Below are 20,108 nucleotides of genomic sequence, written 5' to 3'. Positions count from 1 at the left end.
AAACTGTATGTTTCTATATGTTTTTACTGTCTGCCTGAGGGAGTTCACGTTATTGTGATGTTGTGGTGTGTCTCCACATAACAACTAGCAGCTGCATGCAGATCATGTTCATTGCTTATATTGCCTGTTCAGAGAAGTCGGATAGTTTCTTTTAGCATTATCTCTTGTTATGCTTGGAACGTTGCTTTCATATCTCAAAATTTGTCTTAGATTATCAATATATATTTCTAGTTACATTACTCAGTCTTTGGTCATCAGATTCTCTAGCTCATGTATACATTGTCGTTATTTAGTTGCTTAGTTGTGTCCGACTCTTTTGCAACCCCATGGACTGTAGTCTGGCAGGCTCCTCTCTGTCCATGGGATTCTCCAGGCAAGAATACTGGAGTGGGTTGTCACTTTATTCTCCAGGGAATCTTCCCAACCCAGGGATCAAACCCAGTTCTCCTGCATTGGCAGGTAGATTCTTTACCATTGAGCCATCAGGGAAGCCCTATGTATACATTATGAAACCACAATTCCAAACAGACCCCACAGCTTCAATATCAGAATCAGCATCGTTCTGATATTTACACTTTGTAAAATAATATCTTCAGCTAGATGTATTAATCCATATAAACAATGGATGTTTTCCACTATCTACTGTGGCTTGACATGTAAGTCATGAAACTTTATGTCAACAAAACGGTACATCACATACGAGCACATCTAATAGAAGTTTTTGAGGTAATGTTTTGACAAACTATGTAAACCAGAAATATCTTACATAAACTTGAGTGTTCTAACAAGGATGAAGTTGAGATTAGGCAATGAGAATAAGAGAGTAAAGAGGACCAGTATAGCACCAGTAATTAATAAATTCACTTAGAAATGAGATATTTCTGAGGTATAGTATTACTGTAGTTGTCAAATCAGTGTTAAGACTAACCATATGTAGTGAAAGAAAAGGATTCATGATGCTTCATGCTAGATATCAAACTAGGTAGAATTTTACTTTTTTTACAGTATTCATTTAGATTTATAATGTTTACATTCCTCTTTATCTCTGATCCTTTTTTTAATTATTCTTGAGTTAATTCAAAAATCCTCCTTTCTAAAAATTCTTCAGTGAACAAAGAAATGCATTCTTCATCTTGACTTGCATTGTTTTGTCGCCATCCTTGCCATAATGTAATAAAGCTGCCCTTTATCCCTTTATTTAGGACCATGAACACATAATATATTTTTGTACAATGAAACCAATATGGGATATATGCTGGGTTTCTTGAAACACTGTAAAAGAAAAGCTTGCAAATTCCTCACTGCATTTTTTTCTTTTCAGGGATTTAGTCTGTCCCAAATCCTGAGAGGTAAGTTAAAAAACAGTTGCTTACCTTTCTGTGTAAATTAGTCTTAAATTATTTTTTAAATGCCTGAAATATTGATTTTAAAAGCCCTTGATTTTTCAGAAGCATAATTTACCCTTTTGGAAGTTTCAAATCAACCTCAAAAAGATATTATGTACTCTACACTATCAGTTCAGTCACTCAGTCTTGTCCGACCCTTTGCAACCCCATGAATCGCAGCACGCCAGGCCTCCCTGTCCATCACCATCTCCTGGAGTTCTACATTATAGAAGGCTTATTTATTACACAAAAGGTGCCAACATCTGGTGTTTTTCTTACAATTAGTACTAAAACAAAGAAACTAATTTACTGTGATGACTGAAACAGTCATGCTATACAATATCAGCCCTCATCCCTTTTTCTTGCAGTCTCTCTAAAGGATTCATCTTTTTTCAACTGAAATAAATTATGTAGACCTCCAATTTTGATGAGAAATTTAGTGTGAACATTGATCTGTTTTTGTAGCAAATGAAAGATCTTTATTTTTTATTTTTTTTATTTTTTAATATAAATTTATTTAATTGGATGTTAATTACTTTACAATATTGTATTGGTTTTGCCATACATCAACATGAATCCGTCATGGGTATACACATGTTCCCCATCCTTAAGTTTCATAGGAATTATATCCTCAGTGTTTGTATGTTGAATTAGTTAGGACTTTCTCATCTCAGATTTCCAGTGGTAGCTAGTTTACTTCAAACTATTGACCATGATCCCCTGGAACAAGTGGAATATATTAACTTTCTCAAAGCTGCAAGAAACCATTGGTTAGGTTAAAATTCATGGGAAGTAATAACACCATAGGCTTCCCTGGTGACCCAGTGATAAAGAATCCACTGCCGATGCAGAAGATGTAGGCAACGTAGGTTCAGTCCTTGTGCCAGGAAGATCCTTTGGCGAGGGAAATGGTAACCCATCCAGTATTCTTGCCTGGAGAATCCCATGGACAGTGGAGCTTGGCAGGCTATGGTCCATAGGGATGCAAAGAGCTGGATATGACTGAAGTGACTTAGCACACATTCATGCACGTATTATCAATAACATTATGTTAGAAGCACCAATCTATGTAAGCAATTTGTTCTTAATTATTTCTTCATAGGATAACATTTAAAAAATGGCTTGTTCTGTAATAATATTTTTCTTGCCAAATATTGAGAAGAGAATTGGAAAGCAAACAAGTGGAGAGACATAATCTATAGATTATGAACTCAGTAATTCAACAAGTAATCATAGGATGCTAACTATAGTCCAAATATTGTCACAGGTGCTGGGAACACCTTTATCATCTATAATCAGTCATTTATTGATACATTCTTAACTATTCCCTTACATTAGGCCATTTATTCACAAATAAGATGGTATTCACTCCACTCCTAAATATTCCCTTAAAATGTATTCTTATTCAATATTTTTCCCCCCTCTGGGCTAAAAATATCACTTACACATGTAACATCTTATTTTCCTCCTTAACTATGGATTCAACCAGAAAAGCACCAGGATGCTTGAAACTTCCTGTACAGAAAATCCTTCCCCAGGCTTCCCTGGTGGCTCAATGGTAAAGAATCTCTGCCAATGCAGGAGACACGGGTTTGATCCCTGGTCTGGGAAGATCCCACCTGCTACAGAGCAACTAAGCAAGTACACTGCAACTATTGTGCTTGTACTCTAGAGCCTGGGAACCACAACTACTGAGCCCACATGCCCTAGAGCCCAGTGCTTCCCAACAAGAGAAGCTACCACAATAAGAAGCCCAAGCACCACAACTAGAGAGTAGCCCCTGCTTGCTGCAACTAGAGAAAAGCCCCCACAGCAATGAAGACCCAGCGCAGCCAAAAATGAATAAATACAAACCTTTTAAAAATATGGAAGAAAAATACGTGTAATAAGTTATTGGAAAAAAAGAAATCCTCCCCCAAATAACCACTACTATGATGTTTGCAATCACAAAAAATATTCTGAATTTCCTTCTCCCTAGGCACATTTGACGGAGAAGGCAATGGCACCCCACTCTAGTACTTTTGCCTGGAAAATCCCATGGACGGAGGAGCCTGGTGGGCTGCAGTCCATGGGGTTGCTAAGAGTTGGACACGACTGAGCGACTTCACTTTCACTTTTCACTTTCATGCATTGGAGAAGGAAATGGTAACCCACTCCGGTGTTCTTGCCTGGAGAATCCCAGGGACAGGGGAGCCTGGTGGGCTGCAGTCTATGGGGTTGCACAGAGTCAGACACGACTGAAGCAACTTAGCAGCAGCAGCAGCAGCAGGCACATTTGAAACCTGTACAGGTGACTATTTTGAAAAGCTAAAAAAATAAAAATAAAAACAAAAATCAAAAACATTCTATTAAATAGTTCACTATTAAGTTGATCATTGATAATATAGTTTTATTAACTTTTACTAATTATCTTGGGCTAGAAAATGAATCGGAGAAGGCAATGACAACCCACTCTAGTACTCTTGCCTGGAAAATCTCATGGGTGGAGGAGCCTGGTAGCCTGCAGTCCATGGGGTCGCTAAGAGTTGGACAGGACTGAGTGACTTCACTTTCACTTTTCACTTTCATGCATTGGAGAAGAAAATGGCCACCCACTCCAGTGTTCTTGCCTGGAGAATCCCAGGGATGGGGGAGCCTGGTGGGCTGCCATCTCTAGGGTCGCACAGAGTCAGACACGACTGAAGCAACTTACCAGCAGCAGCAGAAAATGAATAATAACCTATTTTTTAATGCTTTTTTTTACTGATTTAAGCTATTCAGTTCTTTGGCTCGTCCTTGGAAGCCCAAACTATTAGAAATGTATTAAATGTAGCTAAAAATGAAAAATACAAATTGAAAAATTTACCTAGCTGTTTGTGTTTAAATAAAGATTACCTTTCCTTTACACTCTTCAACCTTGCTTTTCATGTCCTGAATTTACAGAGTACTTTTGACTGATCTGCAGACTCCTAACATGTATATTTTATCTGTACCTAGCCACAATTACTCCTTTTCTTTATACTGACTTTTTCAAAACAGTAAATATTTGAATACTTAAATATTTTCCCAAAGTGTATAAAGTGCTTATATTTGAAATTTTTAGCTTCTATATATATTTCATGATTCATTCTGAATCAAAGTATTTGCAAATGTCTTAACACTGATACTTCAGGTTTACAAATTCAAATGAAAACTGGCAATGGGGGAAAGGAACAGAGAGCACATATGGTAAAATAATTATCAATGTATTGATAAGTATTTTAAGTTTTATTTGAAGTTGCTTCCTTTTCATATATTTTATGATCACAATGATGTAAAGCAAGTAGGCTCATAAAATATGAAAAATTATACTCTATTAGTTTTTTCTTTTGTCAATTTAAATGAAGAATATACCATTAACACTTTTCAAATTTTAGGTACATATATATCAATATGATGTGCATTTTTATTTTTCTAGTAGATTTATGCTTTTACATGCTATAGATATTTTTTGTCAAGCTCATATAACTCATACTGTTTTTAACCAAGGATTTTCATCACAGCATTGTTTACAAACGTAGAAAATATTGAAAAACATATAAATCTCATTTAATAATGAACTACTTAGATAAGATGTAGCACATCCACACAATGGAATACTATGTAGTCACTAATTGATGATACAGATTGGTATTTATTGACATGAACAGATGATTATGTTTTGGCTTAAAATTAAAAAAAAATACATATAGTATATTTGCTTTTCTTTCTTCCTTTTTTTGTAAAAAAGTGTGGTATACATACAGGAAAAGGCATGAAAGGATAAGCACACACTTAAAAAGTTAATAGTGGTTGTCTTGGAACTCTGGGAATTTTACTTCCTTCTTTGTAAGTTTCTGCATCATTATAATTTTTTTTTTTACAAGGAGCATGTATTATGTTTATAATCAATAAAAACCATAATTTCCAATTGAAAATGTTTGATAATGAATATACATATAGTCTGTAGATAAACAAGTTATTCTGATTATTTTATGGGCAAAGAGTTAACAGAAGTGTTAAAAATTATATATTTATGTTGTTTTATATATGAAAGATTTCTATATAAAGTAATAAAAATCAACTGACAATAGAGATAAAATATTTTCTTATGATTGGATTTATGGTATGAGTCAATGCTATTTTTAAAAAGTAATAATTTAAGTTTTACATAAATTAAGTATTTATTTCTCTAACTCCAAAATGGATTTGAACTGGCATATATTAACAGAAAGGCAATCCCAAAGAAAAGGGCTTCCCAGGTGGTGCAGTGGTAAAGAATCTGCTTGCCAATGCAGGAGACACAAGAGACATGGGTTCAATCCCTGGGTCAGAAAGACCCCCTGGAGTAGAACATGGTGACCCATTCCAGTACCCTTGCTCAGAAAATTCCATGGACAGAGGAGCCTGGTGGGTTACAGTCCACCAGGTCTCAAAGAGTTGAAGATGACTGAGTGACTGAGCAGAGCAGCAGCACAATCCAAAGAAAATAAGAAAGTAAGTGTAATACAGATTGAAAGGCAGATGGGTGTGGACAAGAGGGAACTACAAGTGAAACACAGAAAATCCATAATATAGGAGTCACAGGGCAAATAACATAACTGCAACATAGAACAGAATATTTTGTCATAACTTCCAAGCAGCTAGACAAAAAGAGAATCATACTGGATTAAGAGATCTCATATGATGGAGGCATGCTACTTAACCAAGAGAGAGGACCTTTTCTTTAATTTTGAAACATCTGTGAATATTATCTTGTGAATATATTCAACAGTTTACAAGAAGTAATTACAAGTTTAATAGAAGTTATTCTTCAAAGTAGTTTTCAGCATCATTACATGGAGTATTTATCTTTTATATTGACACGACAAAGGCTGAAGGTAATCCTAAAATTAACGATAGACAAAGGCAATTCAGTGTTGTTATTCACCTTTTTTGTTAATTAAACACAATCCAAATATACCTACTAAGGAGTTTAGCAAAACGAGTGATAAGAATGCTCCTTAGCCTGTCTTCAAATCTCTCAGGAAAGGTTTCTAAGATGAAACTTAGAATTTAAAAAAAAAATCAGTCTTTAAAGTGTTAATCTTCTAATGTACTGACTGATAAAGTACCAATATGCTTATTGAAGTTATAAAGTTAATAGTGGAAACTATCAAAACTTACTCAAATCCACTATGAAGTCTGTGATATGCCCTCAGTATAATAAAGAAGGGAAAAATATAAATAAATAAAAGAAGGAAGAAGCTCACATCTTTTAAAATCATTTAAAATAATAATTTAAAGTCAAACTATGCATAAACATTAACTGGATCACATACACTTTCCCCTGCTCTACTGATTTCTCAAAAAGCAAATTAGAAGTTTTCACTGTGATAGACTCAGATGTAAAGACCTAGGAGAAATGAAATTTAGTAGTATTAGTGAAATAAGGAAGGACATATACTCAATTAACTCACCTTGATTGGTTTAGGACAAGTGTGTGGAGGAATAAACTTTATTCTATATATTCCTAAGGATATTATATCGAAAAATAGTACAAAATGACAGTTTTACAATTAGAAATTATGTTATTCACTAAAATGAACAAGGCTTTCTGGTTTCACTTTTTTCCAAAAGAAAGTATTCACTTAAAAAAACCTGTTAATTGACATAAAATAACCTGTTATCACAAAGTAGCCCAAACTAAGTAGGCACCAGCTTAAGGCTGAAACAAATTGAGCATTCTTATCCTCACCACCTGCGCCTGGCCTGGCCCAGAGTGACCTGCAGGGGCTTGGAGCCCACTATGCGACCATTCATCTCATCTACTGCTTTGGTAGCCTCTTCAAAAGAGGAGAAGCAGACAACACCAAACCCTTTGCCTTGCTCCACCTCCACCATCACTTTGGCCCGACTAATTGATCCAAAGGAAGAAAATTCCTCCTTCAGTTTCTCATCATCAATGGTCTCGTCCAGGTTCTTAATATAGATAGGCACCCCCGGAGGCCGAGTTTTTTCTTTTAATCTCAGCCGCTCAAATCTTCTCCTTAACTCAGCAAGACGTTCAATTTTCTTCTGTGCTCGCCCTACATAGAGCACTTTCCCATCGATAGACTTTCCATGCAGATCTAACACAGCCTTTTGGGCAGCCTCATGTGTCTCATATCTCACAAATCCAAAGCCTTTTGATTTCCCACTGGCATCTCTTATTACCTTAACACTCTCAGTTGGCCCATACTCACTGAAAAGTTCCTTCAGTTTGTTGTCATCCATGTCATCTCCAAAGTTTTTCACGAAAACATTCGTGAAAGTCGCTCTATCCCTAGTTCTAACTTCAGCAGCCCTCTCTTCCGGAAATTTGAAGCGGCCGACGTACACCTGGCGGTTGTTGAGCCGCACGCCGTTCATGTGCCAGATGGCCCTGTTGGCAGCGGCCAGGCTGTCAAAGTGCACATAGGCATAACCCTTAGAGCCATTGTCATCGCATACGACTTTGCAGGAGAGAATGCTCCCAAAAGCTGAAAACAGATAAAAAAGGGCCCTGTTGTCAATGGATTTGTCCAGGTTTTTGATGAATATATTTCCAATTCCAGACTTTCTTAAGCGGTCGTCTGGCTGAGACCACATTAGACGGAATGGTTTGCCATTAATCAAATCAAAATTCATCGTGTTCAGTGCCCACTCAGCATCCGCAGGAAAGCGGAAGTTAACGTAGCCATAGCCCAGGGGGCTGCGGGTCACTGGGTCACGGCAGATTCGGGTGAAGCGCAGAGGTCCAGCAGGCCTGAACTTTTTATATAACATGTCCTCGGTAACATCTGGGTCCAAGTCCCCCACATACAGGGCAGCCTTGAGGTACTTCTTTTTCTTGCCAGCAGGATTAGGCTCCCCACTCCCCATCTCTCTGAGCACAGGGAGAAGGCTCTCTTGGGAGAGAAAAAAAGGCTGCTTTCTCTAAGCTATGGGCCAAACAGCTGTTCACAAACAGAAAAAAGCCAAGGCGAAGAAAGCTAAAAGCAGACTCAGAATCACTGTTGAGGCTGAGGAAAGGAAGTTCAGAAACAGCTGGTCAGCAGGCTCAGAACAAACGCATCAGACAAAAAAGCACCCCAGTAACGAATCCATTCTCCCTAAGGGGGCTTAGAATTTCCACCCATTCAGATCTAAAGTCAGTTTCAAAAGCCAGTAGTAGGAAAGAAATGTCCCTTCCCCCGCTAAATAGTAAGAAATCACCAAGCAGCAGGCTGGCTCCCCACATCTGGCCTTGTCGACAGAGGCCTCACGACCAATTTCCTGCATAAAAACAGGCCTCAAGCTCCCGTGGGTTTAAAAAGATAACAACAAGGGCAGGGGCCGAACGTGTATTCCTCCGCCGGCTGCCTGGCCGGCCTCAGGCGGGCTCGCGGCGCACTAAGGCCGCGCTACAGACACTCAGCGTCAGCGAAAGGGCAGACCGGACACTTGGTGCCCTGCGGCCAGGCAGGCAGGCTGCAAGCAGCGAATCGCACAGAGAAACAGACAGACAGACACACGCTCGGGGGACCGGAGACCGCCCAGATACCCAAGATGCCCACTGGGTACGGACCGAGTGACGCGCGGTGATTTCGGCAGCCTGAGACTCGCGGCGGGTCCGGAGGGACTGACTGGCGGACGCGCACTGGGTCGGCTCAGACGCGAAGCGGTTCCGGACAGATGCGGGGCGGAGTCAGGAGAGAAGGGCAGATGCCCGGCGGGCGGGCAGAGCGCAGACGGATGGACGGGGACCGTTCCCCGCAGGACAGACCGACCCAGGGACTAAAAAGCCTGTAGCTGTGGTGGGGCGAGCGGACGGGCGGGGCACCAGGAAACCCGGAACCGTGCTAAGGAACTTCCCGCTTCTTCCCGCTTGGTCTCTGCCAAGATGTTAAAAAAATAGAGATTGAAAAGGTTTCTAGGTTTTTTCTTAGTTTTGAAAATTCATTTATTTAAAATATTACGTTTAGGCTGCTGACCCAAAAATCAAGTCAAAGGAGGTGACGACCTACGTGGAGAGAACCTAGGTGGAGACAACTGTCAAGTTGTCTTTATTTTTTTACTGAGTTCCCTAAATCGTTTCTTCTTAGGAAATCAGATATAGGTTGCATACTTTCCTGAGTGCATTGGAAAGTCAATTGACAGCTGTTCTGGACTCCCAGTCCAGTGCTAAATGATCACAGGGTCAAATAAAACGCATGCCCATTTTGTGGTTGGCTTTTATTCTTACTCCATGAAGCTTCAGCATAATGGTAGCATTATCCCGAGGTAATAGGCAAGAGTTCTTTTTGCTGCTCCAGTAATACTGCTGCTGCTGCTGCTGCTAAGTCGCTTCAGTCGTGTCCAACTCTGTGCGACCCCACAGACGGCAGCCCACCAGACTCTGCCGTCCCTGGGATTCTCCAGGCAAGAACACTGGAGTGGGTTGCCATTTCCTTCTCCAATGCGTGAAAGTGAAGTCGCACAGTAAGTGTCCGACTCTTTGTGACCCCATGGACTACAGCCTACCAGGCTCCTCCGTCCATGGGATTTTCCAGGCAAGAGTACTGGAGTGGGGTGCCATTGCCTTCTTCCTCCAGTAATACAAAGGTTTTAATAATTGGAGAGCCATAAAATGACTTTTAATGGCACTTAGTGAGTGGCTAAGCTGATAAAGAATTCGCCTGCAATGAGGGAGACCTGGGTTTGATCCCTGGGTTGGGAAGATCCCCTGGAGAAAGGAAAGGCTACTCACTCCAGTATTCTGGCCTGGAGAATTCCATGGACTATCCATGGGATCACAGAGTCTGACACGACCGAACAGACTTTCATTTTCAGTGCCAGAAAACATTGAGGGTGTGCTGCCTCCATCATCTCGAATTTTAAAATCTTAAAGAGATAAAAGCTGTAATAATGTTCACAGGTGAAATAAACACATAAATATATAAGCACTTGACATAATTAGTAATTTCAACTTGAATTGTCAACTTTAAACTATTGCAGGGAGCAATACTATAAGATTAGACTAAACTCAGAGCTTTCCCAAGATCTCTCTTTAGAGTTTGCTGGAAACTGTTTTGGGAGAAGACTGTTACCTTGTCTTGGATGCTTGAGGCTGGTGCACTGAGACGACCCAGAGGGATGGTATGGGGAGGAAGGAGGGAGAGGGGTTCAGGATGGGGAACACGTGTATACCTGTGGTGGATTCATGTTGATGTATGGCAAAACCAATACAATATTGTACAGTAATTAACTTCCTATTAAAATAAATAAATTTATATTAAAAAATAATAAAAAAAGAAAATTGCCAATGTCTGTAATGCACAACTCAACCAGCCCATTCCTTAAGACTTCCCCTCAAAACGAAAATACAAACAAAACATGTCACTACAGTTAGACTGGAAAGGATCCTGGGGAAAAATTATGCAAGAGAAGGTGTGTGTAAGTGGTTAAGTCCTGGCTGACTCTTTGCGACCCCATGGACTGTAGCCCTCCAGGATCCTCTGTCCATAGAATTTTCCAGGCAAGAATATTGGAGTCGGTTGCCATTTCCTCCTCCAGGGGATCTTCACCCCAAAGGGTGTTGTAGTAAGAAGACATTCCTAGAATAAAAGGCTAAATTCATGTGTTGTTTCATTTTTTTACAGTTTCTATTAGACAGTATAGTTGACTGAAGATGACAGTTTACCCTCATTATTTACTCAAATATTTTGTAATTTTCTTTACTGAGCTCTTTTGCTTACTTTCTAGGATTCTTGCTTAGCTAAGACATGAAGACTGTGAGAAAAAACAAATACAAATTTTAAAAAAAGTTATAGAGATACACTAATATAAAATCTGGTCTTAAAATAGCACCACATTGACCAACATGCAGAAACACTTGTGAACACGTGCTTACTTTATTGTCCTTAGAACATAAACTTTATAAACATCTTTCCTCATAATCTTAATTAACAATGGGCTAGAATTTGTTTTTATTTTTCGGATTTAAAGCTATTACTTTACCAAAAATGCTCTATTAAAATAACAATATAAAGCCAAGAGAATAATTCCCACAGTATTATCACTAAAATAAAATGAATATTTCATTTATCTAAATGCTGTCCCTATTCCAATTCATTTGTATGTATTTTCTCTAATATTATAGATGAAATGGAGTTGTTGAAAATAATTATTTTCAAAACCACCTCTTCTCTATACTTAACAGCCATTTGGGGGTCATTACAATATAAACATTCTAAACTAGGGCTTCCCAGGTGGCGCTAGTGGTAAAGAACCTGCTTGCCAGTGCAGGAGATATAAGAGATGGTCGGTTTGATCCCTGGGTTGGCTAACCCACTCCAGTATTCTTATCTGGAGAATCTCATGGACAAAGGAGTCTGGCGGGCTCCAGTGCATAGGGTCGCAGAGTTGGACATGACTGAAGTGACTTAGCACAGAATAAAAAACTACATTGAACATTTTAGCAGATCAAAAATCAGGAATTTAGAACTGTTGTGAAAAAAATGAATTTTAAGAGTCCCCTCTGCAAAGCAGAGGTTTATGGGGAAAAGGGAATAATTTTCATCTATAATCTATTTAATCATTTTAATATTTATATTGAAAACTGTCTCTGGAATAAAAATCAGATGGTAGGACATTTCTCTGACATTTTTATTATATATGAAAGGCAAGTTTATAGTCTACATAAACCTGATTCATATGTTAAATCCATTAAAAATCCCTGCCCAGATTCCTAAGGCAGTTGATTGAGCATATCTGAGTCTTTCTAAATCTGAGAAATATTTTGCATGAGGAAGGACTCCTGGACAACTGGCATTCTAAGTGCATCCCACCACATTGTTATGTACAGTTGGTAGTAATGTGTCAGCATGAGTGGAAAAAGAGAGTTGGAAATTTATATTTTTCAGCCTTGTCTTAGCAGGCACTTGATCCTGTGTTTCTTATTAAAAGTCTGACTTGTGCAAGTTGCTGGGACTTCACAATGAAAATAAACTTTCTGCTGTCTTGAATGAAGTCTGGGATGACTGAAAAAACATTATAAAGTTAAACCTTTATTAAATAGAACTCGTCTCATTTTTTCTATACAAAGAATGGAAAATTGCAAAAAAAAAAAAGCATTAAGAATGTAGTATCAGCAGGCATTTCTACAATAAGTTTTAGAGCCAGTAGTAGTTCTTTTACTCTATTTCCAAATATTTCATCCTGATCCATGAATATTTATGCTCTGGATGATAATCCTGAGGCTCTTTGATAGTACTTATTATCATAGAAAGATTAAACTGTGTTTATTAGAATGTACTTACTAAAATGAGAAAGTGAATAAAACTGGCAAAGTTTCAACAGAATTTACAATGAGACAGGATTTATGCTAAATTGTCAATAAATCAGAATATCACATTCCTCAATATTAACCAAAATTTCAGTATTTTAAATTATAACTCTATAGTTTAGATGTTTATTCAAATGCTGTAGCTATAATTCATACATTTATGACTCTAGGTAGTTTATTGGAAATTAAGATGCTTTTAAATAAAATAATTTTATATAAAACTCTGAATAGACTGGATTTTGAATGCCTAGTAATTGCATAAATTTACATTGTAGTATTCCATAGGTTCATTTTAAACTAATAGAATCCAATTAAAAGAGCACTGTAAGGAGACACCTAACTAAACCTAAATACATGTTAAGTTGTTTAAGTTGTTAAATAAGCAAAGTGATAAAATATAGTCTTGTCATATTCCTTTCCCAATTTTGAACCAGTCACTTGTTCCATGTCTGGTTCTAACTGTTGCTTCTTGATATGCATATAGGTTTCTCAGGAGACAGGATTTTGTTTAACATTTTTTAAAAATATATTGAACATATATTTATTTAATCTGTTATTAAACATTTTGGTATGCTTTTAATACTCAGATTTATTCACAGGTGAATGCATGATTTTTTAAAATTCAACAGGGATTTATCTAATGAGAGAGAAAAAAAAAAAACTGTTAAACTTTCAGATGTACAAGCTGGGTTTTGAAGAGGCAAAGGAACCAGAGATCAAATTGCCAACTTTGTTGGATCATGCAGAAAGGAAGGGAGTTTGAGAAAAACATCTATTATACTCCTGCTTCATTGACTGCACTAAAGCTTTTGACTGTGTGGATCACAACAAACTGTGGAAAATTCTTAAAGAGATGAGAATATCAGACCACCTGACCTGTCTCCTGAGAAACCTGTATGCATGTCAAGAAGCAACAGTTAGAACCAGACATGGAACAAGTGACTGGTTCAAAATTGGGAAGGAGTATGACAAGGCTATATTTTGTCACTTTGCTTATTTAAATTCTGTGCAGAGTATGGGCTTTCCCAGTAGTGCTAGTGGTTAAGAACCCGCCTGCCAATGAGGGAGACATAAAAGATGTGGGTTTGATCCCTGGGTTGGGAAGACTGCCTGGAGGAGGACATGGCAACACACTCCAGTGTTCTTGCCTGGAGAATCCCATGGACGGAGGAGCCTGAGGAGCAGAGGACACTCCACAGTGTCGCACAGAGTTGGACACGACTGAAGTGGCTTAGCATGCACACTTGCAGAGTACATCATGTGAAGCGATGGACTGGATGAACCACAAACTGGAATCAAAATTGCTGAATGAAATAACAACCTCAGATATGCAGATGACACTGCTCACATGGCAGAAAGTGAAAAGGAACTAAAGAGCCTCTTGATGAAAGTGAAAGAGGAGAGTGAGAAAATTGGCTTGAAACTCAACATTCAGAAAACTAACATCATGGCATCTGGTCGCATCACTTCATGGCAGATAGAAGGGGGAAGAGTGGAAGCAGTAACAGGTTTTATTTTCTAGAGCTGCAAAATCACTGCAGATGGTGACTGCAGCCATGAAATTAAAAGATGGTTGCTCCTTTTAAGGAAAACTATGACAAATCTAGACAGTGTATTAAGAAGCAGAGACATCACTTTGCTGACAAAGGTGTGTACAGTCAAAGCTATGCTTTTCCCAGCAGTCATGTACGGATGTGAAAGTTGGACCAGAGGGCTGTTCACCAAAGTATTGATGCTTTTGAATTGTGTTCTGGAGAAGACTACTGAGAGTCCCTTGGACTTAAAGAAGAACAAATCAGTCAATCCTAAAGGAAATCAACCCTGAATATTCATTGGAAGGACTGATGGTAAAGCTGGATCTCCAATACTTTTGCCACCTGATGGGAATAATTGACTCATTGGAAAAGATCCTGATGCTGGGAAAGATTGAAGGCAAAGGGAGAAGGAAGTGGTAGAGGATGAGATGGCTGGATAGCATCACTGACTCTGTCGACATAAATTTGAGTAAACTCCAGGAGATAGTGGAGGACAGAGGAGCCTGCCATGTTATAGTCCATACACAAATCCCACATCCTTTGATTAAAAATCCTGAGATACAGTTATTTCACTTGACCTAGAACAATCAATAAAATAATTTTTTAAATGTAAAGTTTAAGCTTTATTTTTATTTTCCTTGTTAATTGTGGGAAAATACACATCAAATTTGTCATCCTAATGGTTCTTAAGTGAATAATTCAGTGGCCATGCAAACTACATCACTACCGACCTCCAGAACACTTCATCATGCCAGACTGAAACACTGTACCCATTAATCCATACTTTTGGATGACACAAAATATGTTAAGCTACTTTTGGATCTTGGGCATTAAAGCTGCTTTTAGTTATTTTATTGTCTCAGCACAATGCTATAATAAACATCCTTATTCACCTGTTTTCATATATTATTACTTGTTTTGATTAACTAGATTCTCAGCTGTGGGGATCATACAGTTAAATGGTATGTGTATTATTAAATATATACTGTCAGACTTATGTAAAAAAAATCTTGATGCAATTTACTTATTTTACCAATAACATAGAAATTTAGAAGAAATGGCTAATTTCTGGCAAAACGTACTCAATAGCTCAGTCGTGTCTGACTCTTTGTGACCCCATGGGCTGCAGGCCACCAGGCTCCTCTGTCCATGGGATTATCCCATCAAGAATCCTGGAGTGGGCTGCCATTTCCTCCTCCAGGGTGTCTTCCCAATCCAGGGATCAATCCTGCTTTCCCTGCAGTTCCTGCATTGGCAGATGGATTGTTTACCACTGAACCTTCTGGGAAGCCCTCTAATGAAATAGGAATTACCAAATTTGATTCAAAGGAAAAGTGGTAGAACAATTGCCATAGAACAGATTAGAGAATGATTATACATATGCTATTAAAAAACAAACAAACAAACAAACAAAAAAACAGGCACTGGCGATTTTATAGTCAAGTGCTATTATAGAATCTTTAAAAAAATACATGTAATGCTAATGCTACTCAAACTATTCTCAACTGTTAAATCTCACTAATTCACTTTTATAAAATTGTCTCCAAGAGAGACTTTTCATAAACCTAGCTCGTGTTTTCAAACCAGAATAAAGGTATAAATTGATGCTCAGTCTATTTGCTGATAAGACTTGCATATATATTGTCTCAGGTGTGTGTATGTGTGGGTGTGGGAGTACTCAAATTGCAGAAGCTGGGTTAAGTGTTACACAATAAGGATTCAGAAGGGGATACATGATGGGAAGAAAATTAAAGGCTGGTTTAAAATATCAAAACAAGATAAAACATATTTCAGATATTGACCATCATATCTTGCATTTTTTTCCTTTCCTTCAAGACAATCTGTTCAGAAATGTAACATGAAGAACAGCTCTTCACAGATAAGGTAAGCTGAACAATTATACAAGCAGATGATTGAGGAAAATTCTCTGCTTGACTTTCCTGGCATAATAGTTCAAATGTAAAACAATACCTTATTGTTTAATGTTTATCAATGGGAGGACCATAGCACTTCTATCTCTTTTTAATATAAATTTATTTATTTTAATTGGAGGTTAATTACTTTACAATATTGTATTGGTTTTGCCATACATCAACATGAATCCGCCACAGGTATACACGTGTTCCCAGAAAGAAAAACACCAATACAGCACTTCTATCTTTTTTAATATTTCCCGTCCAAATCCCTGTCTTGTGGATACAGACACAATAAGTACTCAGATTCTTTCTGTGAAAGTTGTTGTGACTTATGTTGTATCCTGTTTGTTCATCCATATTTATCATCATAATAAGTAACAGAAACCGTATGCCCATTTTGTTCTGAAATCAATCATTATCTTCTTGCTTTGATACATATAGCAGAGTTATACTAAGTGGAGATTAGATTTACAAGGTGAAGTACCTTTATTTTCCATTTGGTTTTTAATTCCTTAGTACTTCTTTGCCACAATTTCAAATTTCAAATACACTCTTAAAGATAAACTTCTCTCATTATAGAATTTCTTTCTATGTAATTCTTCTTTTGGTATGAAATGGCATAACAGAAATATTAATGCATTATTAAAAAGTTAGACTATTTCTATCATTTTTAAATTAAAATTATACATTTAATTCTTTACTGTGTCCTTTACATTTAATTCCTGTGCAATATCAGGGAGCCTAAATGACAAGACTAGTATCTGATGGTGTAAAAACTTGCAGAAACTCCCAAGGATTAAAGTAAACTAATTCTTCTGATCTGGAGAGAAGATACGCATTCTAATTACTTTGATTTTCCTCAATAAAGAGTCATCAGTAATGCTCACTTTTTGATTGCAGTGTAATCAAAATAATTATTCACTGACATAGCAGCACCTAAGCTCTAGCACATTTCCTTTAGAAATACAGTCCTCTTTTGAATATTTAAATTTGGATAAAAGGGATAAACCTACCACAAAATTTCAAAGGATATAAGGGGTCCTAGGATTGTAACTGTTAACTAAAGAATCCTTCTTGTGACCCCAATTATTATCTGTTGTTTCTTTTCATAATATATTTAAGTCTTAATACTAGACTTTGACTGCTGAAACATTCTTAAAACTGATTTACTAATTTGACTGAAAAGTCATTCATTAATAATGAGAGGACATTTCTCTTGGTTAATTTATTTACCTATTTGTGGCTCCATTAACATTGAAATAACCTTTAGAATGTTTGGAGACATTATTCATCAACTTAAATGAGCTCTCTGTTTCAATTTGACTGCTAGGCATTTTGTGTTTGCTTCAATTCTCCCTCTCCCCCACCCACCAAGACATTTATTTTTCTTCACATAACTGTTTCAAGAAGTTATCCAATTTTCAAGACATTTGATATATGACAGTATCCAGATACATTTTAAGGTTTATTTGTGGTGTATCCATTTGCTTAAATAAAATGTAATTTTTGAGGGTTCCTATGTGCCAGACACTTTGGCACTGGTAATAGAATGTTGAATAAGATACAGGTGGTCCTTGTTATACATTAGAGTTCTTACATTCTAGAGGGGAAATATCATAGACAAATAAAAAAGAAACAATTTGTGACAAGATCCATACGGAAAATGCTCAAATTGAGTGTTGTGATAGTAGTTAATAGTGGAACACAGACTAGCACAGACTATTTTAAAATAAAAGGGACCTTCATAAGCTTTTTCAAATGAGCATCTATTTAACAAATATAAAAGATTTAAGTCAAATTTATGTTGATATAATGAGAAATTATAACACTGAATGAAGTCTGTAGGTCCTAGATAAGAAATCATCTCACCTTCCCAGTATAGCAGTTGAGTGAGAAAGGATGTAGCTATATTGAAAACAGTACATGTTTAGAATTAATTTTTGTTCTTAGTATAGTTTGCTAGCCATGGAAAGTATAGGTCAAGCATTAAATAAGCCACCTCTAGTAGACTTTTCCACAACTGAGTTCTTAGAAAGGTTGCAGAGAAGATAGAAGAAAACAATAATTATATGAATAATCGCCACAAGGAAATAGGAATGAAAATCTTTAAAAATGATGTCTACTTATTCATTTTCATAGATGGTGTTTTTGAAATTTTTTTCTGTAAATTTTGTATGACTCTTCCCCCTCTTTCCCTTCCCCTTTCTCGTTTTCCCTCATTGCATTAATCATGCTAGACTGGTGATTCCTGATTTAAGACATAAAGATAAAAGTACTAAGTATGTGTCTTTGCATTACTGTATTATTATATCTAGTCTAATTGTAAGTATTGTATGTAAGTTACTACATGTGGAAAGATAAATGGAGGTGTAAAAAACAAAAACAAAAAGCAAAACAAAACAAAAGAAGCCTAGAGAATAATCAATTTTGAACTTAATTGCTTCTACTTGGGCAGCCTCACAAAGGTCTAAAAAGAAAATAGCATCTAGCACTTATTCATTTTCCATTTCTTTACATTTCTTATTCCCTTTTTCTCTCTGCCTTTAAAAGCACTTCTTCAAGACCTAGCTTAATTAGTCTTTCAAGACTGCCTATTCCATTTTTGTCCCATTTAAATACTTTCCTTTTTCTCTTTTAACTATCTTCCAATTTCTTTTATCATTTGACCCTGTTCATACTAATATATGGGTTCTTGGACTTCTTTTCTGGATGAAGTACATGATCCTGGGGAATAACTTCTAAATTTTATATTGAAAAAAATCAGTTTTCTCTTCTTGTTCATTTGAATTGAATTGAAATGACTTAGACTGAATTGAACTGAAAAGACTTATACAGGGTCAATACATATTAAGGGTGTGTGCCTTCTTACAGCCAAGAGAGACAAAATGAATGCATTACGCAACTGAGCCTGGACCTGATTTTTTCATATTTGCAAGCAAAGTATTATAGGCAGCCACTGCTAATCACTAAATTTGGCATGTAAGATAAGCCTATATGGGATCCCAGATACCTTGAATATATTATTAATATTTCTTCCTTTAGAAAGTTTATAATTTACATTAGGGTTCACTCTTGGTGCTGTACATGCGGTGAGTTTGGCAAATATGTAATGCTACTTATCTACCATTACAATTTCATTCAAAATAGTTTCGTTGTCTTAAAAATCCTCTGTGCTTTGCCTGTATATCTTGTTGCCTTCTATAAACCCTGAAAATCACTGGTTTTACTACTATCTTCATATTTTTGCTCTTATCAGAATGTCAAATAGACTAAATCATATAGAATGTAGCCTTTTCAGATAGTCTTCTTTAGCTTAGTAATAAATGTATACACTTAAGGTTCTTCCACATCTTCCCATGTCTTGAAAGTTCATTTCTTTCTATAGTGCTGACAATAATAGTCCATTGTCCAGATGTACCACAGTTTATTTAACCAAATACTGATGGACATCTTGGTTGTTCCAAGTTTTGCAAATAATAAATAAAGGAAATATAAAAATCTGCATGCAAGTTTTTGTGTGGATGTAAATTTTCATTTTGTTTGGATATGTCAAGGAGCACAGTTGCTGGATCCTATGCTAACAATACATGTTTCATTTTGTAAGAAACTGCCCAACTGTCTTCCAAAGCTGATTTGCCATTTTTCATTCCCATCAAAAGTGAATGATAGTTTCTGTTGCTCCACATCCTTGTCATCATTTGAATTTTTACCATTCTAATTGGTATATAGTGGTATCCTAATATTATTTTAAATTGCAATTCTCAAATGATTTTTTATGTTGAGTACATTTTTATGCATATTTGTTATCTGTATATTATCTTTGTTGAAGCGTCTGTTCAGTTTTTGCCCATTTTTCCCTTAAAATTTTTTTATTTTGAAAGTACACTTAGTATGAGATCTACTCTCTTAACACACTTTTAAGCTTACAATATTTTATAATTGACCACAATGTTATACAGCAGATCTCTAG

The 20,108-nt window shown here is 36.8% G+C and overlaps 1 protein-coding gene across 1 annotated transcript; it reads right to left on the bottom strand.

The window, feature by feature from the left end:
* Positions 1-4,612: 4,612 nt before the first annotated feature.
* Positions 4,613-9,023, bottom strand: PABPC5 (poly(A) binding protein cytoplasmic 5). Its single transcript, XM_040266676.1, has 2 exons — positions 8,950-9,023; positions 4,613-8,404 (listed from the first exon to the last, which is right to left on the bottom strand). Exon 2 carries the CDS (start codon positions 8,262-8,264, stop codon positions 7,116-7,118), a length of 1,149 nt encoding a protein of 382 aa, XP_040122610.1. The 5' UTR covers positions 8,265-8,404; positions 8,950-9,023; the 3' UTR covers positions 4,613-7,115.
* Positions 9,024-20,108: the final 11,085 nt, after the last annotated feature.

Source organism: Oryx dammah, unplaced genomic scaffold (assembly GCF_014754425.2).
Source record: "Oryx dammah isolate SB20612 unplaced genomic scaffold, SCBI_Odam_1.1 HiC_scaffold_23, whole genome shotgun sequence".
NCBI classification, from domain to species: Eukaryota; Metazoa; Chordata; class Mammalia; order Artiodactyla; family Bovidae; genus Oryx; species Oryx dammah.
Note: the sequence above shows the minus strand (reverse complement) of the source record. Positions and strands in the feature narration are given on the sequence as shown.

Excerpts from the sequence above, each read along its gene's own strand:
- PABPC5 (XM_040266676.1), bottom strand. The coding sequence starts at position 8,264 with ATGGGGAGTGGGGAGCCTAATCCTGCTGGCAAGAAAAAGAAGTACCTC.